Source organism: Solea senegalensis, linkage group LG10, assembly GCF_019176455.1.
Source record: "Solea senegalensis isolate Sse05_10M linkage group LG10, IFAPA_SoseM_1, whole genome shotgun sequence".
Taxonomy (NCBI): Eukaryota; Metazoa; Chordata; class Actinopteri; order Pleuronectiformes; family Soleidae; genus Solea; species Solea senegalensis.
The window spans coordinates 5,860,453-5,886,451 of NC_058030.1; the positions used below are offsets into that span (position 1 = coordinate 5,860,453).

General features: G+C 43.2%; 1 protein-coding gene across 1 annotated transcript in view; it reads right to left on the reverse strand.

Moving 5' to 3' along the window:
• met (MET proto-oncogene, receptor tyrosine kinase) overlaps positions 1–25,999 on the reverse strand; it is a 64,019-nt gene that overhangs the window by 3,511 nt on the left and 34,509 nt on the right. Inside the window, exons 11-20 of the mRNA XM_044037122.1 lie at positions 16,893–17,102; positions 13,450–13,599; positions 9,124–9,277; positions 8,519–8,653; positions 7,048–7,308; positions 3,770–3,850; positions 1,792–1,973; positions 1,605–1,714; positions 1,351–1,516; positions 1,101–1,237 (exon numbers count right to left, since the gene is read on the reverse strand). Of these exons, the coding sequence (XP_043893057.1) occupies positions 1,101–1,237; positions 1,351–1,516; positions 1,605–1,714; positions 1,792–1,973; positions 3,770–3,850; positions 7,048–7,308; positions 8,519–8,653; positions 9,124–9,277; positions 13,450–13,599; positions 16,893–17,102 (1,586 nt within the window). The remainder of the gene's footprint in view (positions 1–1,100; positions 1,238–1,350; positions 1,517–1,604; positions 1,715–1,791; positions 1,974–3,769; positions 3,851–7,047; positions 7,309–8,518; positions 8,654–9,123; positions 9,278–13,449; positions 13,600–16,892; positions 17,103–25,999) is intronic.

Sequence of the window (25,999 nt, forward strand, 5' to 3'; positions counted from 1 at the left end):
ACACTGACATGACAGCATATTTTTGCTGGTGCTTTTTGTGCGTTAGCACTCACCTGAAGTCATCATAATTCAACATTAAAAAGACTAAATAACCCAGGACATGCAATCGTACGTTTAGATTAGATTAAAGTCAATTTCACAAGTATTGAGTCATCGTGTAATCCAGTGCCAATGGCAACACAGACGCCTTTGTATCAGCACCCTGTCACTGCTTTCTGTGTAGTCTATCTATGTGTCTCATCAGGGATACCATGGAAAGCAGACAACAATGAACAATTTCATTTACTCCCGATAAATACAATCGTACAGCTTAATTAAAAGATCTGCCACAAAAACAACAAACACAAAAATGATGGACAGGGAGCGATAAATACTGATCATGACATAAAGAGAAGGTGAGACTGATTGGTGTGATCTTTCTCAGCAGAAAACACTGATCTGCCACAGCACAACCTGTCTCAACTGAAACGTACTTACAGGTCGTTTTCTGAAAACGTGACTGTGGGTCGTTTTTTTTCAAACCCCTGAATGCGACGTAAAGGTAGTATTTTCCAACTCGAATATGCACAGATGTTACTGAGGGTAGGGTTAGGGCAAAAAAGACAGGGTTAGGTAGTAAAAATTAAAAAAAATATTAAAAAGGTGGTATAGTTAGGGACTGAACCATTGTTGACCGCGCTCCAGATACCGGGTCTAAGGCGGAAGTGGTTGCTGTTATGTATACAACCACTAGGGGCGCATGTTTTGAAAACGTACATATAGGTCGTAATTCCTGCATACGACCTATATGTACGTTATATGTACGACAGTCTCCACAGCAACAGGTGCTTAGCAACAAAAACGTAAACCCTCTACAGGATTTTATTGAATTTGCATTTAAATGACTTAATGTTCAGCGGGCGGGCAAGAAATGTGTTTTTTATTTGACCCACATCTGCAGTGAACTGAGACGCTCTGAGCGCGTGTTTTAGAGTCCGAGTCTCATGACTGAACAGAAGAACTTAAGCATCTCCTTCATCTACCTGCTTTTTCTCTCCTGATTCCATACTCATGCATGTGTGTCTGTGTGTGTGTGTGTGTGTGTGTGTGTGCACACTCACAGGGCATCGGGGCAGAACTCGGGCTGCAGGAGTCTCCTCCCCTGCAGGAGGAATACCGTGATGTCGAAGGAGTTCACATCAGAGTAGGGCGGGGCACCGCGGGTCATCAGTTCCCATAGCAACACGCCAAATGACCACTAAGGGAAAACCAGTATTAGTCTCCTATTATCGCTTAAAAACCTTAACTTTTATGAGGTCATTTAAATAAAATGATGACATGATAAAAAGGAAAGTGTGACTGCGTCCTCACCACGTCGGACTTGGTGGTGAACTTGTGCGTCTGCAGACTCTCCAGCGCCATCCATTTGACCGGCAGCTTGACTCCGCTCTTGTTGTGGACGCTGTAATACTCTTTATCATAAACGTCCCTGGCCAGGCCGAAGTCCGCCACCTTCACTGTGTAGCTCTCGTCCAGCCTGTCAGGACAAACAACAGCTCATTCCTTATTCTCTTCTCTGTCTTCTCTTATGAGATTACATACAATGTCAATGGATGTGAACTCACATGCAGTTTCTGGCGGCGAGGTCCCGGTGGACAAACTTCTTGCTGGCCAGATACTCCATCCCTCTGGCCACCTGCAGCCCGAAGCCCATCAGGTCCTTCACGGTCGGGTTCTGGACAAAACAACAGAACTATCAGCTGACTCTGTTTTTAACTCGTGGGGCTCGCCTGCATGTACTCGCGTCCTTACGTGGGACTCGTCGCGGATGAAGTTGCGCAGGTCGCCGTGCTTCATGTAGGGCAGGACCACGAGTGGCGAACCCTCAGGTGGCAGACAGATGCCCAGCAGAGAGAGCACGTTGGGGTGGCTGAAGTCCTTCATGATTATGCCCTCCTTCAAGAACTGGGACACCTCTTCAAGATCTGTGATGCCTTGGAAGGTGAAAAGAAAGGAAAAGGCCATCACACAATGCTGTAAAGTCTCAGTCTTACTATGCAAATTATAAATAAGTTTTACACCCAGGGTCAAGATTCTAGGGTAAGTAAAGGTCAGGAAGGATGATTGGATGTCTGCTCTCCTGACATCACAGAGAAGGTCATTCCTCATATTCCTTTGGGGAATCAGAATGATGCCCTCCCTGAATACTCTCACACAGACTTGAGTCATGTCAAATTCCCATTTGCCAATTGCATCCCTGCCTGTGATGTCCTGCACTTTAGCCCCGCTGACTCTGCTGTAATCTGTTTAGAGATGGAGGCTCTTTAAGGTCTACAGAAACCAGGCGTTTTGGCCCTCAAACCAGAGACCAGAGCCCAAAGACAGATGGATTTGGTTTTTAGAGCCTCTGTTTTTTAGGTTAGGGAAGCAAATTAGGTTATTGTGTGGGGAGAATATATATATATATGTACATATATATATATATATATATATATGTACATATATATCTTATTTCATTCTGGAGGTACAGAATGTGTCGTTTTCCCTTTCAACTAGTTGAAACGACGCATGGTCTCAAATAAAACCAAAAACAAATACAAATACAATAAACGCAAATACGATATACGCCTGGGGAATTCACTGAACTTAATAAAAAAGCAAATCCCAGAGGACTCAAGCCCCGAAAGGCAGAGCTCATCCCATCCCACTGTGGATGGAGGTTCCGTGTGAGCGCGTGGGTCTTTCCTCCACATGGTTCCAACATCAATCTCTCCTGCTCCAACTGACAGGTTACACGATTAGACGGGGCCCTAATGCCGTCCTCACCGTCAGACACTCATTCATCACCACTGTCCTAACTCTGATGAGATGAGATCCTTAATGCTATTATTGGAGCATCATGATATCATCCAATAAGTTGGCCATTGCGATATAAGCAGATGTAGGATGTAATATTTATGGCTGTATGTGAATCTGCATTGAGCTCATGTTTGCGGGACATTGTGAGGGAGTTTAATGCCGGATTTAACAGCTTTGGAGTCATTGGGATGGTTCAATCTCTTGTGTGGAGATTGGGATTTGTCTGATAGTGGATAACCAGGCTGCTGACCCAGAGTCCTCAGATCTCGCGAAGTCTTGGGTCACGAGACACAAATTGCCTTTCCAAAAACATGTATGCCGACCTCCATGGCTTGTGTTCAAAAACAAATGCACATGGCCAGGAGAGGGGGGAGCTTCAGGGGTGAGTTTTTACAACAGTGAGGACAAAGAACGAGACAATGGATGGATGTTTACGGTGGTGTTGTACTCCAAAACTATAGGGGGCGCTCTGTAGAGAAACCAGACTTTCTGCAAAGTTCTGCTTTACGTTAACTCCTCTTTGATGTGCCTATAGATAAGGGGAATATTTGTGCTTTGTAAACCATCATCTTATGACAAGATAGTAACACATCTTTTAAGTTTCTAAACATCATGTTAAACAAGTCGTTGCCATTTTTCCATGACTAACATCTGGCTATCGTGGGTGCACATGATCCGTATGACGGGTACACAATCCTGTCATTCCATGTCGTGATGACTGGTCATCTTTATTACAATATGTAAAAACCAGACACATTGATATGTGGATGACTACAGGACTCGAGAATGGAGAATCCAAGTTCATGTAGAATCGCGTACCCAGGTGCCCATGAGAAAAGGTCAAATTCTGATTCTGCTACATGGTTCTTAAAGGTTGTTTTCTTGAAGAGAACTGTTGAGTTGTTGTTCATTGTAAGGGATTTGTACTCACGGTTCAGAGACTTGACGGCACAGTGCTGCTTCTGCCCGTCCGACTCCAGCAGCGTTCCGTGGAAAACACAACCGAAGTGACCTGCAAGTTACAACACGACATACGGTATTAAATTCAGAATTCGTCAGTGTGAATACAAAAGCTCATGTTCAAACCTGTAAAGATCTCCCAAACAACATTTCTCCACCTCGACTCGAGACAAGCCAAGTGTTTCTTAGACCGTGACATATGAGATGCAGCACTTCTCTCCTCTGACAACAATCAGGTGAACACTGTGAGCCAGGACCATGCACTGTAAGGTGGCCAAGAATCATTTAGCATGTCAGGATGGTAACCAGAGAGGATTTCTGTTTGTTTAAGCATTACATGTTTTGTTGATGTTACCTGCCCGAGCATTGTGAAGCAGTCAGTAATGATCTGGGAAAAGACTCCCACCCCATCAACCCAGTGTTATGTCACACACTGCCGCTACGCAATTTGTGTGAGTCACAATTGTGACCAACACCCTTTTTGCTTTTCCCGACAATTTTTGTTTGTTTTTCGTACAAATTTTCGTTTAATAAACGGTGTATAAAACTGTATAAAAATAATACGAACACAAACAAACAGGCGAACACTTTTAATTGTAATTATTAGTCATTGTTATGTTTATAGTCTCTCTACTTGTTTTGCTTGAGCACTGGCTGGACCGCAAATACCCTAGAGCGAAAGAGCTAAATCTAAGGCACCGATACACAGGATATCAGTTACATTTTATTAAAAAAGCACCCATCCCTGTCAAATAAATCAATAAAGTCTAATAAAACAACTGCATACATTCACTTGTGATGAAAACACTGTTATCATGTTACACCTGTGTTGTTCACTCCATTTTAAAAGCAATGTCACAGGCTTTAGAAACTCTTCTTGGATTCTGAAGTGGTTCTATGTGAATTTGTGCCCATTCATTTCATTCTGTAGAGCATTTATGACGCTCAGGCACCGATGTGTGCTCACAATCTCTGTTCCAGTTCATCCCAAAGGTGCTTGACGGGGTTGAGGTCAGGGATCTGTGCCATCTTCCACACCAAACTCATCAAGCCATGTCTTTATAGTCATGTTGGATTGAAAAGGTCCCTCCTCAAACGTTTGCCACAAAGTCGGAAGCATAGCATTGTCCAAAATGTCTTGGTATGCTGAAACGTCAATGTTGCCCTTCATTGGAGATAAAGGGGCCTCAAGCCTGAAGCCTGATTGAAACACCTGAATTGAATACTTAACAGGTGTGGCCAAATACCTTTGTCCATATAGTGCACACACGACCGTATGGCACCATGTGAATGAACCACTCAGCTCACAGAGATGCATGTTTTTGGGATTTTGGCTCCGTGACCACAGCAATTACAGAAATCGCCAGATAATCTCTATTGTGCATGCAGCTTATATATGCATTGGAACACGATGGCTTGAAAACAAGCACATCTGAACCCCCCTGTGGGTTGTTTTGCTGGCCGTTTTAAGAGCTGATTCTGAATCTCTAAAGTTACCATCGCCCTCACACTAAATCTGCCCCCTCAAGTAACCCAGTACGAGGCTTTATTCATTAATACCCCACACAAGCTAATAACCTATGCCAAACGTCACTGAGTTATTGTGCATTTTATTGAATTATATCTCTTCCTTAAGACATTAGGTCTTGCCCCAGACTGGGAGAGGTGGAGTGAAATGAGCGCGGCGTTCTCCTATCACGTCTTTGCAGATGGCTGAGAGTGTTGGATTACGGCTCCCAACAATGGACCCTGGGAATACTAGCTGTGAACAAATCATCCTACGCCGCTTTAAAAAAAATCCAGGCTCTTTTCTTCGGGGGATAATTCAGCTGAGGGGGCAGAGGGCTGTTTTCTGACACATGGAGGGGGTTTGGGGGTCTTTCTCCTCTTGATGTTGAATTTGATCTGTAGGTCTGAAAGTCCTTTTTTTTTTTTAAAAGCCACTATATGAGGCGATTTTGTGAGTGTGCATGTCAGGCTTACGCTTTTTGATAAAGCACGCAATTAAGCCGCTTGTGGTCGACTTAAGCTTTTGCGTGGCTTTACATAAATCCTAAATTAAATCTGGGCACTCTGGACCAAAGTATATGTTCACTTCGATTACACGCTTCCCGCCAGAATTTATTATTTGTGAGGAAACACGATGTCGCGTTACCTAACCCTATTTAGCCACTACGGCCAACGAAATATGCACATTTAAGATGCCGGTTGCGACGTAAATGGACCGTGGATGGAATGCAGGATGGAATGTATGTGTGCAGAAGAGGCTGCTGTGATCTGAATTTAAAGTGTTTGACCAATTTATGCTTTTATGCCAATGAGTCATACATGAACAACACGAGTCACTGCAGTAGTGCACACATGTCAGACTGAACAGAAGAACTATTCTTGCTGATTAACAAATGAAAACAGAAACATCGTTTGATGTATGCAACGAGGGAAAAAGGCTAGTTATAGCTGAATCAATATCAACCCTGATGGTATCGCTCTCTCTCTATCTGAAGCCCTTTTAGCCAAAGAACGAGCTTTCTTTGGAAGTAAATCCTGAGAGTCGGAGTCGGCTTTGATCGACTTTCTAAAATCTTCTGCGTTCAAACCGGAGTTGAACACTTGTTGACATGGGAAGTCACGTACGGGACATCCCGAGCTTTCGGAAAAAGACACGGATATGACGAGACAATGTTCAAACACAAGGTTAAGCATTGTGGACCGCACAACCAAAACAGAAGCTCAATAACGACTCACAGAGAGGACATGTGATGGTACATATTGGACCAATAAATCTTTCGTACGAGGGTTTTCCTGGTCTTTGTTGTGTATTATCATATTATATCTGTGGATGTTAGAATATATCTGTTTATAATAACAATTGGGTTCATCCATTTGTAGCTGTGGCATTAAAAAAACAAAAAACAAATCAGTTTCACCATACTTGTAATGGCAGAATACTGAGCCTCACAGTCAATCGATCACCGTCATGAATCATTCCTGCACTGGCAGCCAGATTAATGACTGCACAGTTATGCACATGTGCTTTAAAACCCTCAGCACATAGCATTTCATAAATAATGTCTCCAAGTCAATACATGTCTGCTTAATTAACAGCTGGTAGCTTCTCTTAAAATTATACCATTTAGAATAACTCGATAGAATAATATGTCGTACATAGATATAGAGTTTTTTATATTACCACCACAGAGCCAGTAATGTTTTACAGAGAGTTATTTGAAGAGAATTTCTGAGACTGACCTCTGCCGATGATTTGGTTGAGGTGAAGCAGCAGCTGTTCCCTGGCGATCACCACGTGCTGCACCTCCGTCAGCAAATCTGGGTGGAGACAGGACGGATCTATGTGGACCGGGGCCATCAGCAGAGGTGACACCAGGTCGCCGTCCATCCCAAGACCCATCCCTCCCCCCATCGCCCCCAGTCTGGGCGACATCAGCTCCCCGTTGCCTCCATAGATGGGAGCGGCTGCCCGACACGTCTCGGGCCTGTCTGTGCCCTGATCTGGAGAGGTGAGGGAGATGGAGGAGGGGAGCAAAGGTCAGTGACAGTGTATCAGCGAGGCTTCCACAGGGGGGTCAAGGTTTCAGCTACAAAGGCAGAGGGCAACTGGACACTATGATGGAGGCTGTAAAAACAAGGTTTCAGATTTCTCATCTGATGCTGAGAGTGGCACGACAACACAAAGCATGGAAAGCACGAGCAAACGTATACAAATTTAATCTTAAGAGCCAGAACCAGACCACAGAGAGTGGAGACGTACAACTGCTGACTCTCCCTGAGGACAAGTGATAGTCCATTACAAACCCTCTCACATTTGGGATCTTTAAAACAGCAAGAAAATTGCTTTGCCCTTTTTTCTTGTCAGGATCATAGCACAAATCCCCTCCCCCTGATACCTTTAGGGTCCAAGCTCGGAGAGAACCAGACGTACAGGGGACTCAGATTACGTCAGACTGCATTAACATTTACAGGATTTGCCTAAATAGTTGAGTAAAAACGGCAAAATAACATAAAATATACCCTGAGAGTTGCATGAGCTGGAATTAATTATTCATCAAAATCAAAACCTTTTCTTACCAAAAGGACATTTTGAATTATATAATATAAATGTAGACTTTCACTGAGTTTCAGTTAATGAAATAACTAGTAATAATGAATAATTCTTTGGCTTTATTAAGTTTTTTTTAGCCTTCATGATTCACAAGTACCACAATTCCAGGAACGGCAGGCACATTTTTAGATGAGTCTGTACCATGACGTATGCGTCAGTATGATGATAATGTTCTTAGAGATGTATTCTACACAAATACATGAACGTTAATGGACACTGTAGCTGCTGCTGTCGAGCAAACGTTGGCAAATGTTGTTCTGGAAATTCTCTGAAGATTCTCCTGCCTGTTCCTGAGTAAAGTTTCCGGCAGGAGAAACGTCAGGGGGGATCCAAAGCAAGTGAATTGTTGTGTGTCCTGCTTCCTCTATACGCTGCAGCCGGGCCTGTATTGTTGTGGAAGTAAGTCACACCCAGACAATGTCCTGCTGCGCTTGTCACGTGTGAAAAATCAAACCCCGGGAAAATATGCAGACACCACATCTGCAGACATAAACTTTGACAGTGCCCAGAGTTTATGTCTGAAAACGTGACGATGATTCAAAAAAGAGAAAAGAGGAGATGTGAGGTGGAGGTGGAGAGGGGCTTATGTGGTTAACGTACCCTCCAGCAGGGTGGTTCTGTAGTCGACTGACTCGTGGGAGACCATTTCATTAGTGGGGCTGACGCTCCTCGCGTTCGCCAGCCTGTCCAGATGCTGGATGTGACCCCGGCCATCATACCACACCTCAGACAAATCTAGAGACAGAGGGAGGGAAAGAGGAAGAGGGGTGAGAAAGGAAGGACATCAGTTGAAAGAGTGAGTCAAGGTTCTTGTTGGAATAGAAAAGGGTCTTCGTCAAACTGTTGCCACAAAGTTGGAATCTTGGTATACTGAAGCGATAAGATTGTCCTTCATTGGAGATAAGGGGTTGCACACACTGCATTGTACAGTATGTAAAACTGCTTTGTCATATCCACTCCACTTTGTACACAGTTTGATATGTTAAAAGCACTTCAATATTCAAAACATCAAATAATGACTTCCTGATACATTATGGGTCGTTGCTATCTAAAAATACCTCGGATTAAAACACGGAGGGTGTGATTAACATAATCACTGTCTAATTAATGTAACTACTCCTATTATCTAATTAAAGGGTTATGGTGCTAGGACGTTTGAACTGAGCCGAGCCGATCCAGCCTTTATTCCCCTCCACTGTGCTCACCTTCGATGTGTTTGTTCCTCTTCCACATCAGCAGTGTTCCCAGCAGCAGCAGCAGCAGGCTGACACACACGCAGCCCACAATGAGACCGGTGTAGTCCTGTTCCTGTGCCAGAGTCACTGTGCCCAGAGTCCTGATGGAATCTGCCTGGCGCCACTGAAACGGGTAAATGAACGAGTTTGAGCCAATAAGAAGGGGGGGCCAGAGGTCATGCACCTGCTTACATTTGACTTTAATGTCAACCATTTAACATTAACATTAACATTTCATGTTGTGATATTGGATTAAAGTCATTCAAGAATAACATTAACAGAGCACAGGAATAAAAATGACATCATCTTATTCCTAAATAAAGACTAGGTACGGCTCTTAAACTTAAAGAGAATGCCACACATGAGGCCACTCCCAGAAAATACGGTACACAGTTGTACCTTTAGGGTCAAGGTCAAAGGTCAAAGTATTTGTAACGCTCAAACAATCCCTGTTGCCTCAAAGTGCTTTATGTTGAGGATTGTTTTATTTATTTTATCTTACAATGCTGCTATGTATTAAGTAGATGCTGCTATTGTTGCCAAACAGAATTTCATTGTGTAGGAATGACAATAAAGTACCGACCATGTCATGTGAATGCAAAATGATAGGGGAACAATAAGACTTGCACAAGAATAATTCATAGACCTAAACTAACTCTAAAACAAAGTTTTAATTCAAAGGCAATATGTCCTCACAAACAATGGTTTTATGTGAAATGTGTTCTTACGACCTAATAAAGAGACACACACACACACACAGCCTCTTGAAAACACTCTGGGGGCTGATTACATCAGTGATATTACCTCTGCTGTTATTAGGTTTAGTGGAAATTAGGTTTCTACTGCTGCTGCAGACAGGACAGTGTGTGTGTGTGTGTGTGTGTGTGAGAGAGAGACAGGAATACACGTGTAAACGTGTGCATGTCTGGAGGAGATATATGAATGTGTTTATAGAGCTGAGGGATATTGTCTGACCCTTCCCAGAGATAAGCACTTTCCCCTCTGAAGAGCCGTTCACAAGTCAGCAGCGATGGAGCTGATAATGTCTGTTTTCTCAGACTGGATATTGTCTCCAAGGACGACATGACGATGACGAAGCTCAGCGTCTCACTTTATACTTAACATCACTTGTATATTAGTTTATGTTTTTAGGTCTGCCACCTAGGAGATGACGTTTAATACTCTTACAGACTTTTTTATTTAACTACACAACACAACATATCATCAAAGGATTATCGTCACAACGTGAAGATGCACCACGGTGACACTGCAGGGACAAGTGAGGTCAATTAGATCAAAACACCTCATCCTCCTGCTCCACTTCAAACACAATGGAATTAGCTCTAATCCCAGGCTTAATCTGCAAAATGAGTCCATCTGATAGAACATTATTATTATCAGTCCTATTCAACTCCCCTTTAAGCTTCTTTCTTTCTTTCTTTCTTTCTTAATTACACCAACTTGTTAAAGGGAGCAACGCAAACAGCACATGATGTGCAACAAACCACCAACCAATCACATTCACTCTTAAATCGATTTTTATTTTTTGTCTTTCTATTGCAAATTGGCTGCCTATTAAAAACATTAAATACAATATTTTCATGTTGATTCCATGGAGTGATAACACAAGCAATTTGGTTTAATGTTCTGATCCCCTTTAATCATGATTCTGCTTTTCTATGCAGACGATACGCTCATCTCGACAACTGCCAGGCAATGTAGAATTATTACGTTTTCGCCATTCAAGTCAATCAAGTCAATTGTCTTAAAAGATAACTGTCATTTTTAACATTACCACCTATATCACGACTACTGTATATGACCGACAGTCAATGTTTTCCCAATACAGAATATTCCACTTTAATTCCCTACATGTTCAAGAATACTTTTCGATAACCCACTGAAATTGAATGAGGTACTAATGTTATGCAACCATTAAGTAATAATTACCTAATGATAACTTGATTATTAACTTTTTTTTTTTTTTACCCCTCTGTAATGTGCTAGCTTTTTGTCTAGTCTGTGATTCTCTCTGCTACGGTCCAACGTGTGTCCCCCCAAACATGTGCTCCTGTCTGACAACAGAACCTGATATTCACTGGAGATGTTTCTTGCCGTCAGATATCACGTAGCTTACCCGTGACGTGTTGAAATGCGATCCTTGAATATGACATGTTCGTGTTTTGGTGAGGACAACGTGAAAATGAGTCAAAATAGACCACGTGTGATGATAGTAGATTTACAAACACAGCGGGTGGAGAAGCGGTTTCTGTTTTGAGCATGCCAAGAATGAATGATAGGAGGGGTTGAGTGTGGTGTTTTAATCTTACCTATTTTTTTACTGTCTTTTTGGCAGAGCAAACACAGTGATTTCTCATGAACGCCCGACCTGGCATGCATTTCCTCCACGTTCCCTTCCCTTCAGAGTGGGCTCGACTTATATTCAAGTGACAAGACAGCTGGATGGTGAGCCCCTTCACTCACCACACTGTGTAATACATTCTTCCTTAGCCGTTTTCTTTATCTAAGGGATTGCGTTAAGAAAGGGGAGGCGGAACGCTGCAGACGTGTGTTTTGCCGATGGCAAAATGATCCTGCGACTTTGTTGTTCATTTCTTCCTCACTTTTTTTATTAACTAGCAATTGTCAAGTTGTATAAATAAATCAACTACAACCTGCGTCAAACAGCTACGTCAAACTCAGTCCCATAAATATGCGACTGATTATCATGACAAATGTACGGTAACTAGTTTCTGCAAATTTACGGCTGCTCTGTCATCGCCGTGTGTGATGTTATTGCTGTGTGGTTTGCCAGCCTCTCCCTCCTCAGAGGCAGATGCTGTGATATGATATGATAGGTTTTATTGGTGAAATTCCCTTCGAGAGCCCAGTAAACAAATGGGAATTTTCGTTTGTGTCGAAGCAGCTTCACAGATCATTGTCGTGCTGTAACGACCCACTCATTTGACAGCATCATGTCTAATCCACTCAAACAGATCCGCTCTTTAAAGGTGATAATCTTTCTCAGTATGTGATCGCACAACTTTTACATGTGTATTACCATCATTACAAGACCCACCCACTTAAATGTGTAATTTGTGCAATTAAGTGTCCGTTTAGTTGGTAAAAAAGTATTTTTTAATGAGGGAGAGCATGGGGAGACAGGGTGAGACAGCTCTGTTGACCGGATTAAAGACAATGAACACTAATGAGTAAATCTACTTACTATTGGATGGAGATCAAAACACTCTCACATGTTGGAAGACTTATTTTCTACTTTAAAAAAAGAAAGAAATTACATTGTCTCCGATTTCCAGACTCCATTTGCAGCAAAGTAGAGTCAAGGACTGCATACCAACAAACACACACATACACACATACACACACACACACACAGGTTCATGCAGCTATCCTCTGAAGGACTCACACTGACTTCCATTCATTTGGACGGCCTAACCAAAGCCTTATCCCTAACCTTAACCATGAATGCCTTAGCTCTAAACATAAACATAAACATAACCAGCTCCTCAGAAATGAGGTTTTACTTCATAAGGACCAGGTTTTGGTCTCCATGAGGACTACTGGTCCTGACACACACACACATACTTTAACACTTGGGGAGGGCATGCCTGGAGTTTGGAAGTTCCCAGAGAAGTCATGGCCGACTTCAAACCCAGAGTTTGCTCACGTCTGCAGTCAGCGAGAACGGCCTTATCTGAGCGCTCTGTTCAGCTCGAGCTGGCAGCAAAGCAACAGATCCTCGATGCAGTGCAGTGACACGTGACCGAGCCCCGGTCAACATGCACGCATGGAGGCATCATTTCAGTTGATGCCTCCAGGACATCATGTGTGAGTTCACCGACACCCTGCTCTGTCAAAGAAACACTGCTTCAGACACACACACACTGAAGCTCTTTCTCTCCTTTTAATACGCTGGGAAACTGGAACAATGTGCTATTGAGTGGAGGTAAGAATGTGTGTGTTTGTGTGTGTGTGCTTAGGGGGGTGTGGTTGTGTAATTGTGAGAACTGGGTGTCTTTCTAGGCAACAAGGCCGTGTTAATAAAAGACAGTAACTTTTTATTGACTGACTGTTGCGCAGGTGACAGGGAGGTGCTGAAGGTGTGCAGAGGTGGAGACACTGTTGCTATTACTGAGGAGTCCCTCTATGTATAACTATGCTCATATGTGTCACCATCTACACATCTATTTGTAGGTTTGCGTCAAAGTGCATGACGATGCTACAAATCCACTTGAATCAATCGAACTCTGAGTGCTCTGAATGCAGGATTCTCACCTCCACCTGCAGCTCCTTTGCCGTCGTGGCGCGCAGTTCAGTGGGAACGGTGCACTCCAGGGTGTTTCCCACCAGAATCAGACTCTCACAGCTGTGATTGGACACCGTCAGCACCTGACACTTCATCGCTTCCCTGTCCATGCGATCTCCCTGGGGATGGGGACGGAGACAAGTATGTGAGATCAACTTAGAAGCTGCAGAAGAAGAGTTATCACTATGGTCACCCAATGGTAAAGCCACCAACTATGATAAGTAAAACCTTGAAAAATGACTTTATTAATGGGGTGTTCCCACCAAGTATGGCATGGTATGCATTTTTTAACCCATGAGGAATAGTACTCATGCCAGATGTAATGACACTGGCAAATCTAAAATCATGTGTAGTTGTTACAGTCGTCTGAACTGCATCCTGCATGCCAACAAAGCACAGCAGCGTGTTGAAGAAATAACCTCAGTCACTGTGATTACATGTGATGCATCTATCATTGATGTTGAGGTTCTTTCTCCTGGACGAAGCCCCTCATGGTGACCCTTCGGTGGGAAGAACAACCAAACTCGTCTGACTGGAAGCACACGTGACCGCGAGTGTGTGACCGAGTCACTAAGAGCACGGAGCTTGATGGGAATCTTCGGCAACAAAACAACAGTTCTGCTCATGTGCCTTCTCTCAGAGTCGCTCTTGTTTCTTTCTCTTTTCTTCTTAGTCATTTCAGGATCTCTCTCTCTCACACACACACACGTAAACACACTTGTTTGAGTGCAGCAGGAGGCAATAAAGAGAATGATCACATTCCTTGCGTGACAGCTTGGGATTTACCAATTTGACACAGAGTGGAGGCTCACACCTGTTCCTGCACTCTCTCTCTCTCTCTCTTTCTCAAACACACACACACACACACACACACACACACACTGCACTTTTACCAACACCAAGACAACTCACTAATTCCCCTCCTTGCTTGCACTTATGCCAAACACACAGACAACACATTTGTAACAACTACACCAAAAACAAGCCTTGCTCTGTGTGTTTCCCTGGCTGCCGGTGCGATCGCGCTGTACACACTGCAGAGAGGGAGTTATTCAAGTTATTAAACAGCCTGTGACAGCACGACCAGTCAATCTAAATAAACTGCCACCACGATAATTGCAAGTGAGACGCTTCTCACGCTCCCATAAATTGATCGACAGAGATAAGAGTCTGGCGACCGGCCATCATCAACAGCTTGGTTCATTCGGGTGCGGATTTGTAAAGTCAGAGTGAAATATTCCTATTTATTGGATGCCATTTTGGGGCCGCAGCTATCAGATGGCACTAAATGAGCCCAGTGTTTGCCCTTTGCTAGAGGCCAGTGCAGAACAGGGTTATCAGATGGCATTAAATGTGTCCTGCTTTGGTATGATGCCTGGTACCGTCCCCCGTGGGTAAAAGCTGGGGGTTTGTCTGGACTGAAGGGAGGGATGAAGTGGGGGGCGGGGTTGGAGGTGGATTTAGCATCAGGGCCAAGGTCATGTCTGGGAAAAGAGAGAGAGAGGAGAAGAAGAAGTAGGGAAAAAAAATGATCCCCTATGAGAGGTTTCAGCACAGCTGCCATGAACCGTCGAGCTGCAGTCAAACAAAAAAAAAAATGAAGGAAAGACAAGAGGAGAAAAATGCATTTCATTGTGTTCTCAGACCGCACTCTGGGGACCGTGGTGGCTTGTTTGAAAAGCAGCATTAATATGTCAAGAGCTTTGACCCTGGCAGCTCGAACAATACAATTCAACAGAGAGAATACACAGAGAGGCAGAGCCGTGAGGGGGGGTCAGGCTGGGTGTGTAAACAATGGGGAACAGACTCTGCTTCCTGTTTTTCTTTCAGTATTGTTTCCTTCCCAACTTGACCTGCGCCATGTATGGCTGCAGGTGTGAATGTGTGGGAGGCTGCGATCGGCAGAAACAACATCAACCTGCGTCGTTACAGTATAAGTTCAGCTCTGCAACCACACCTCGGCTTTCAAGTGAGTCTTTTGACTCAAAGATTAGAAGCTTTGTCTGTCTGCAGCGTGATGTCCTTAACCTTTATGGACACGGCGAAATGAAATCCCCTTTTGAAGCCTTGAGATTCTCGATTTTGAAACCAGACGTCGCCTGCCAGGCACCTGGATAGCACTGCCCTGGTGTCCACTCATATGTGCCCTGCTTTCCCTCTATTTCCCTCTAAGTGGTACCATAATTGACAAAATTGACATGGTGAGCTGTTGAAGAAGACCAGAATCTGGCAACTGAGCCCATTAAGCCCTGAAGAAAATGTTTGCTGATGTTGAAAATCAAGTTAGTAGTCGTCTCATTTATCAATCATCATTTATATTTTGATTAACTGGTGCGGGAATATTTACATAATGAGATTTGATATTGGTCGGTGCTTGCCAAGCAAAACAAAGCGAAAGTGTAGAAGAACCTATGGTGGCGTTCAGGTGTCATAAACACTTGAGATGTTCTACAGAGCCAGTGTTTAGTTTCAGGTGACTATACACAATAAACAATAATGAAATGACTATTATTATCCAGTCCTGCATGTAGACCGTGTAGATCGTACTACACACACTCGACTTTTACACTCTGCAAACCTGTATATATATTAGCAGAGGATCAGTATTTCTGTTTTGAGATTGTTAACTTTTTACATTTTTGTAAACGACTTCCTAAAATGTACCACTGTCTATAATCACTTACACTTTTACTTCTGCTGCTTTATTTTTTAAGTTTCGTAAACTGCTCACTCTCTCGCACCAGAGTCCATAGAGAAAATGTGCATTTTAGCTCAAATTCACAAGTCCCATTTTGAAGGCGCCATAATTCCTGCATGGGACTTACCGTGTGATTCCTTAACAACCTAATGCTGGTGTTAGTGTTTCTCCGTCTGTGCACCTGTCTCTGCCCTGCAGCACACATCTTACCTCTGACCTTTGCTGTTTCTCTGACACTGTAGTGAATGAAAAGGACAAACTGTCAACAGCCACCTGTCATGACACCTTTGAGAACAGTGACGGTGTTGTTGTAAGTCCAGTTCACGCTACATGATTTCCAGCCCCCAAATTTTCCAGTTGCAAATTGCAGCCTATGGCCCATGATCCTCCATGCTGGACATTTGATCTCTGTCTGCGGCAACTCCGGGCCAAGCCGAGCCAATCAGAGACCAGGACGAGGTGACCGAGGGTGACACCCACACCGGAGAAATACAACATCTAACAATGTAACAGAGATCACAGACCACAGTGCAACAATAAAAGTTCAATGGTTGACCTGTAGACATGAAACCAAGCAAAAATAAAAGCTTCTGCTTTCACACATCATTAGAACTTCATAGAACTGAACTTCCAAACACCTGAAGCATTCCTTTAAGACTCAAATACAGCAACTTTACAACTCTGAAAGTGGTTCATTGTGAACTTGAGGTTTACCTTTAGCTCGACTATGCTCTTGTTATCCTTGGATGTGAGCTTGGGGTCCTGGAAAAGCGGGTCTTCCACATAGATCAGGTCCCACTGATCTGTGGAGTAGCCGTCCAGGACAAACGCCACCTTGGTGACCACCGGCGGCTGCAGGGCCAATTTGGCCAGCGAGGGCGTGGTGCACTGGATGGACGTCCTGTTCTCGCCATAGACGCAGCTCTAGAGGAGAGAGAGGGGGAAAGAATGAATGAATGAATGAAGGAACAACAAGCAGCCGCTTGTCCACACATCCATTTGTAAGGACATGTATTGGTAGATACAGCTGAGAAAACATTTCTTCTTCAAAGCTCAGGCATTCAGGGAAGGAAAGAGTCCATCGTTTTCTGCTCACGCTTGCATTGTGTCAATTCTTTTCTTTCTAACAAAACAGGAAAATCACCAACAAAGCCTTTACACATTAAGTGCCGGAACATGAGTTGCATGTTGATCGCATGAAAACAACATCGCAGCTCTGCTGGAGCTGATCTCAGACCGCAGTCTATAGCCCTTTTCTAGTCTAGATGACTGCTCAAACACACCACACACAATAAAACGTCTCTCATCAGCTCCCTCCCTCCAAGTCTCCAACTAATCCTTGGATTTTTGCTTTTTGTTATCGGCAGAACGTTATATGAGACACTGTGTGTTTCTTGCCACTGCCGTCATTACACGTGTGTCCTGAGGGCACAGCAGAGCTTTGTCCCAATGTCAACCCAGGTATCTCACAACTTTTGTGCTCACTAAGACCCTGAGTGACAGATAGAGAGTTTGAAATCAGAAAACAACCATGAGTCCCTTTTTATTGAGGCGTGGCAATTTTCCATCTTGTTTCCAGTAAACATAAGGAGTGAAATCAGCGATCCATCGTCATGCCACACAGGAGTTGATCAACCAATGGTGCTACCATCATGAATTTCAAATATGTGATTTTGTGACACAAACACACAGAACCTCATACAACCACACTTTAAAACACCCTAAACTATCCCAAGAAATCTGTGAAGAAATGTGGCTCATCATGCCTCTTCCTTCCTTCTCTGCTATATGTTCATAAATGATTTAGGGCTGCAACTAATGATTTGTTTGGTCCATAAAATGTCAGATTATGTTGAAAAATGTTGATCGGGGTTTCCCGAACCTCGAAATGATGGCGTTCTCTTGTCTCTTTTTTCAGTTTTAACGATTTCTTTGTCAAATGGAGCAATGGAACCAGAAAATATTCACATTTAAGAAAAAAAAAATCAGGGAACTTAAATTATTTATTATTTAAATTTAATTATTAAAACACTCCACAACACATGTAGAGAAATGTGTAACACACACACACACACTAACCCTAGCCACTTACTCTAATGACTTGCTTTTTGTCCCCATAAGGAAGACAAGTCCCCATAATGTGACTGTGTACACATATTTACGTCCTCACAAAATGAAGCAACAATAGAAGAAGCAGTTGAGACCAGTTATTATAAAACGATCTATTTTCCACTATGATCCAGTGTCTGCCTGTAAACATCAGCACACACACAGACACACACACACACCTCTCATGTTTGTTTTAGTTAATGTCCAGACTCCAGACTTTAGCGACAGCATTTCTGTGGTTAAGCTGAGGCCCGAACAAAAGCAGGGTGTGTTTCATAATAAGGGGGATTGTTGTTTATTCACCGCACAAGGTAAATATTGCGAACAGGGGCCACAAAAGCAGTTAAAAGTCCTATTCCTCCACACAGGTGCACTCTGAACACACCAGACTCGTTTGTCTACACGTCGCGAGCTCACTGTTGATATTTGTGCTGCGTTAACAGCCACGACAGTGAGTGTTTATCTTCTGGGCTACAAAGGTGGATGTGTCCCTCAGTGGATTGTCCACATCCATGCGCCTTTTGTGACCTTAACATAAAAAAAAAAAAATAAAAAATCCCACACCGTCTTCAAACTGAAAAGTCAGGAGGAGACACTTGCGTCGTTGTTGTGGTCAGTGAATGGATCCGTTTTACAGAGCGTGACTGAGACGAGGAGAGCAGGTGGGCCGGGACTGGGCTTCAATCAGGATCAGGATCCGAACACTCGATGGAAACACAATCATTCATTTTATGACCTGTTTTATTTACTCGTACCAGTGACACCATGACTCCACAGCTGTTCCACGAATTACGAGTGGGAACGTAAAATGTTATATTCTCATATTAAAGACAAACAAGGTATAAAGCCATCAGGGGTGCAGTGTGTTTACGTTTGAACTTCACTTTTTTTTATCTCTGTCCTTGGTATAAGTTTGTCTCAATAATGTGTCATGACATAACAAAAAAAACAGCTGGAGAAGTCTGAGGACCTCTACTTTCTGCCTCAGTGGGAATAATATGTGATATTCCTCTCACTTGTTTCACAGGTTTTTGTGTTGTGTTTGCCTAAAATTAGTAATGCAACACTAATAACGCGACAAATAACTATAGGTGTTTAAATTCAAGCGTTATCAGGAGACACAATTGGAGCAGTGCACTGTAGAACAGATCTGCCTTTTGATTGACAGCCTACCAGGAAAAGACATGCATATCGTCAGTTAATTTTTATACACAGTACAGTCTTCACAATAAGTAATAGCCAGATGTCCAGTAAGTGAATCACAGAATCACAGACAAAATTCCATTACAGACAACCTCTCTCTGTGTTTTAAAGGAGAAGCTTTGAAATAGAGGGGGATATATTGATTTTTGTCAAAGTGGAGCCTCAGTTTTAAAGATGTCAGTGTTCAGACTTTTATTTTATTATCGTCAGTGGTTTTTAACAGAAGAAACTAAGAGTCTAGACCAGTGAATCTGAATTGTAATCACCAACACTTTGCTCTGATATCTCACTCCCTGGTGTGCGGCAGCAGCAGCAGCAGCAGCAGCTCTGTGTAAGTGTGACTGAAACTTCCTCACACACTTCCCTCCCAGTAAGTGAGCAATAGCAGCCCAGATGGATACACACAATAATATGCACACACACACACACACACACACACACACACACAGAAAGAAAGAAAAAGCCACTTTAGAGAAACACACAACACGATTTATACCAAAACACATTCATATACAAAGTGACTGTGTGAGCGTAGCAGGTTCCCCTAAGTGAAGCAATTCACCCCATGCACCAATAAGGCATAAGTAGAAAAAGGGTGACCACCCCTCCACCCCCCACCCCCCCCTCACCTCTGCTCCCTCTCCCAATGGTGTGGTGAAAGGAAAAATATCAAGTGAATTAGTGGAAACCTCAGTCATGTTCATTGTTCTGCCGATGTCTCCTCTTATTTCGGGGAGAGGAGGTGAGAGCCTGTGCGCTGGGAGCAGCTGTAAATACAATCACTCACAGAGCGGAGCAGCGAGCGGGCCGAGAGGTTTACTGCGGGGTGATGAGAGCACCAGCGATCCCAAAACCTCCGCTGTCCCCGAAGGATCATTAGCGTAACAGCCCTCGAAGAAGAAAAGTCATAATGGAGCTCCCACGTACAAAATGCTTGTCAAATCTAGAGTGATTAATGGCACTGCAGTTTCCCACTGTTTCCTACCACGCTGAGCGGTGTTGTGTTATCATTTATTTTGCATTGAGGGTCTGAAGTTAATCTGTGATTTGCTTCGTTCTGCTAATGTTTTTCTCCTTTTTTTTACACTAGACATTTCCATAACTGCACATGATGTATTCTGCATCTTGCTATCAATCTTGTTTGTGTATTTATGTTGGATGTACCCAAGCCTGCAGCTTATTGCATAATGAGTGCACGTCACCACCTTCTAACCACAGTCATCAGTCATTTCACACCGCGGCGCACACAGGAGATGTTGAGCCACTGCTGCATGCGTCAAAACATTCAGATGTGCTGCGTGCCTTTTCTAAATCAAGTGTTTGAAACACTGAAATTGTTCAGATTCACCTAAGTAACACAGAATGAGCAGGTTCTCCATGGACTTTGGTGCAATTTACTTAAATGCACAGCGGGAAAATGCTGCCTAAGGGCAAAATAAAGCTGCAAAGGACCGTGGTATACTCGCGCGTCAGGGTCCTGTAAGTATCTCACTTCACCGTCGGGTGGTGGTACAAGTCTGGACGCAGGGAATAGGACGCATTCCTACCAAAGAAGAAGAGAAAAATGCTACAGCTCCCACCGGGCAGGGGAGTCGGGGTGTCAGCTGATTCGAGGGTCGCCATATCGAGGCTTGGATGATTATCCTTGGCGACTACTACTTCCTACCGATGGGGCGGTAATTCAGTCTGGGTTGCACACTTCCGCACATGCTGTGCAGCCTAGTACCAGGGCCTTAAAGCAGGCATCAGTCTGATTCGTGGCTAAAATCTGTCCTTGCTATGTGCGTCATCAGAAACGTGAATCACTTTACATTGATGAACACATTCACAACAACGCTGCACAACCACAGTGTTGACTTACTGGCCACTCAGCGGCCGTGCTGAAAGCCGTTGGAGCTTTGAAGCCTCTCGACTGCAGGGCAACAACATGTCACTCATTCACTTTCATTCACTTCACCCCCCCCCTCAAAGTAACCCCCCCCCCCTGCTCAACTGTGGTGGGGGGCATGGGAAAGGAAAAGAGGCTTCATGAGGCATTCAGGTGTCAGCTGGAGGGATCTAGCCCAGTGGGATGAGATAGGAAGAGGAGTCCAGCACCAAACAGGCCAATTTGTGAATGCAGGCGACAGGTGCCTGGCTGCAGTGAAGACCCTTGTAAAACCAGCGCAGACCAGGACTATGAGGAACTCCACTTACCGCGTGGAAAACTCACAGATCACGTTTTTTTTGCATAAGTTCAGCCCCTTTAATTTTGTGACCATGCTAGCGTTTCACAACGGATCACATAAAAACATAGGGAAAAAAGAACCGCTTTCATGTTTGTGTGGGAAAGCTGAGATTGACTGAGACCAGGCTTTAGTGGAGATCTGAGAGGCAGATATCAAGTCAACACTGGGTGTGAGGTTTTTCATGCTCTGGCTCCAGCAGAGACCCTTTAACCTTGACTGCTGACTTTCAGCAGGTTTGTCCCTCTCGCTCCGTGACACTGACAGTGTGGCGATTCTTCTCCGACTCTGATTTTGCTGACTGAACTAAACATTATTTGGGACCATGGCCAACGTTTAGGTTCAGAGACAAAGGCCTCTCTGGCATGACAGACTCTCATTATCCAGAATGCCCTTGCATCGGCGATGGAAACCTCTGGGAATCACGGCCATCTGTGACAGACCCTTGCCTCTATTTTGAAGGGTTAAGACAATAAGACATTTATATTGTCCCTTCCCAGGCTGAGCCTTAACTCATCCCCTTTACTGGAAAGAATTTAAGAGGCGACAGCTGGGGCCATACAGGGCATGATCCCACCCTAAATCATTAGCATATCATAGTCTTATTTTATACAGGCTGCTCGCTTCATCCGCTCTCTCTCTCTCTCTGAAGGAAGCTAGGAATTTGTTTTTGCTCTCTGATCTGTTATTCCAGTTTCAAATGAATAATAAACTATCAGAGCTTCAACAAAAGAGCTTTCAGTCATTCAGATATTTTCTCAGTGTAAAAAAATCCGATTAGAATCCACCTGCTTGGTTTTAGTGATAGGTTGACCTATCACTGAAGACATATCAGTGCGTTATTATGCTTTGATAATAGAAAGATAGGTTGAAATGTGTCATCTGTAATACAAGTGTTTTAAGTTTGTCAGACATGTAGAGCAGGAGGAATAATTATGTTGTTTTCAAATTGCAATTTGAGACAATACAAATTCAGAAAGGCTGTAATTGTTTATTTTACCGAGTTTGAGTTGAGGGAAACTTTCACATCTTTAAGGTCTTGGATGTATATACTTTATCTTCAGGATGCAATGAATCCTGGGATAATCTGGGCTGGGGAGGAATCACCTTTGTCAGCTGCATTAGGAGGAGTTTCAAAACGGCACGGCTGAGTGCAGCCTCTGAAGGACGCGAGCCCTAAATTGAGTCACAGAGCGTTCCAATCTGTTACTCAGTGTTCTGACTCAGTTAACAAAGTATATTAAACTGTGTGTATCCATGGCAACAGTGCTTTTGCATTGTCCTGTGTCACTCACAGGTGAAAGAGACACAACCGGGGGTTAAAACTGACGACCAACACATTTCAACAACAGCCATGAAATAATACATGTAGTAGTTAATGTATCATGAGGCACTTTACTGTATGTGATGGAAACAGATCCGAAGACGCTTCTTTGACCACACAACTGTTTTCTATCCCTTCATTCATCCAGAGGGAAACTGACCAAACAAACTTCTCCACCGCAGACAGACGCTCACACTCACGCATGAAAACCTGCAGGAGTAGCAACAAGTGCCTGCTGTCTGCATTGTTCTTCAGAGCAGATAGTAACTGCTGAGCCACGGCGGCAGAGAGAGAGAGAGAGAGAGAGAGAGAGAGAGAGAGGCAGGTACTTGCGAAGTGAAAGAAAGACTCAAAGCTGCCATGCACGTTTGGATCATACGTATGATTTCAGAGCCTTTCACGCTGCGCTCAAGTCTGAGCTCCCCAGAGACCCATCAACCTCTGACCTGAACACAGGTCAATGACCAAGGAAAGGGAAACTGAAAGACGAGACACTGCAGGCAGAGTGTGTGTGTGTGTGTGTGTGTGTGTGAGAGAGAGAGAAAGAGACAGAGAGGGAAACAAACAAGGGAGGACAGGCAGATTAGAGATAAGGGACATCCCACTGAGACTTGAGCTGGAGATCTCACTCCATGAAAGTATGTGTGTGTGTGTTTGTGTGAGCATATCATCTACTGACTGAACCTGCAAACAGCATAAGCCTGAGGATGACAGATAGCATCACAACAAAGCACTGCTTGTCCTCGAGCCACCATAATGCAAACACCACACACACACACACACACACACACACACACACACACGCTGGTTTTGCATTCTTTGTGTGGACACTCGTAGGCATGATGCATTCCCAAGCCCCTTACCCTTACCTTAACCATCACATCTAAGTGCCTAAGGCTAACCCTGCCCCTAAAACCAGGTCTTAATACTAAAGCCTGTTCTGTGGACCAGACAAAGGTAGGTTTGCTTGAGTGGTCCACACAGCTTATTTAAGACACACACACACACAGTCACTGTAGACGTGTAAACATAGATATTTTTTATGACTCACTTGAATTTTACTCTAAAAGGTACACTTCAGTTTCTTAAGTGTGGTTGGCTGTTTAATGGCAAGATAAACGTACTATTTAGATACTGTGGACTTAAAAGAGAAGTAACGTTTTAACTTTTAAGTGTAAACAAATGTCTGTTGCATTCATTCATTCAAGACTCTCTCTCTCTGTATATCTCAGAAAAGCAGCGTGTAGATCTTGTGTCACCCGGCGACATTACGCTGCTGCACACAGGACGTGATTTCCTTCATGCCAAGACAGAAAGAGAAAAAAGTGTGACTGAAAACACAAATCACAAGCTCAAAAAGAAAAACCCCTCAAGAGAGTCAATTACTCCCTTACATGGAGAGTCTTAGTTCTACAGATGAATAAAATTGCTCCGTCTGTCCTTTTTCCAAAAAATGTGGTATCATTTTTATCATTTCACGAACGGTGAAGAATTTCAAGCTGCGAGAATATGATCCGAGCGCCCTGCGAGCGAGGATCAGAGGGGTCACCGCGTTCAGGGAAAGAGAGGGAAGCCATGGTGGCTCATTTCTGTTGTCAGTATTATTACCTCAGACAGCGGTGACTCTTTTCTGGCCGCAACATGAAAACTTTAGTGAGGCTGCACGAGGCACACCAAAAGAGATGAATGGTATATTGTTTTATTTTAAACTGGATATTATGTCTGAGCTGTGATGGGATCAAGACTTTTCCATGACGTACTTGAAATGCCCAAAATGTTCCAAAAACAGACACAGAGGGAACCATTGATCAATTCTCCGTCTGCTCAGGTAATCGTTGATATTATATTCAGTCATGAAAGTCGTCCTTTCTTACATGTTGACAAATAATAACACATTTGAATAGACCGGTGGGAACATGTACTAGATTTAATCACAGATTCTATTTGTTTGTTTGTTGACCCAACTGTTCAGGTAACACTAGTTAGTTACACGTATCATCTGTCTAATCCCTAATGCCAGGGATGAGTCAGTAGCACCGACAGTAGTCCTCTTGTCTAATGACCTATTTACCAGCTTTTAAAGCTGTCATAAATGACATGAAACATTTTAAACACCTCAGATCTGTCATTGCACTCTACGGTAGTGACATTATGTGTGTGTATAATTTTTCCTGCAAAAAGGTAGAATAAAGTGTAAAGGAAGTGAGGAGAGCCAAAGCATCCTAAAAAAACCTACTCAGAGCTGACACCTGAATCCTAGAGATCACACTGAGGATTTTCCATTTATCTCCTTCTCCTCTTTGTCTGACATCTTTGCTCTTTTTCCATTGTTCAGAATTCTTTCTCGCTTCCTAATGGTTTCTGGAACTGTTACCGAGTATAATGATTATACCAGATATATGACATGTATTTTTTTCCCCTATTTTGTCACGGCCCGTTTGAATTAAACATACTGTGGACATAAGGAGTTATGAGGACTCACTGGTCCAACTCGGTAACTGAAACCAGAACCAATTATTCCTTTTGACACCTCCTTGTTTACGTTTCCGCTGCATCTAAAGCAACACAACAATAACAACAATGGTTTTCTTCACGATGTCGACATGATGTTTGAATGGGTTTTGAAGCAGCAAGATGTCCCGAAATGCAAAAGGGAGGTTGATACACAAGAAGGGTAACATCTGTCTCTAGCATCACAATCAAATGTAATGAGATTGTAAAAAAGCAATAAAGGATTAAATGTGGGTTTTTGTTTGAAATATCAGCCTCGCATGAATCTTCTGCATAGTCTGCTTAAAATTAGAATTTCTTATATTTGCTCACACACCAATTAGATTAAATATATATAGATAATACCAATTAAATATATATATGTATATATATATATATATATATACATATATATATGTGTATATATACATATATATATATTTTTTTATTTTTTTTTAATAATGAGACAC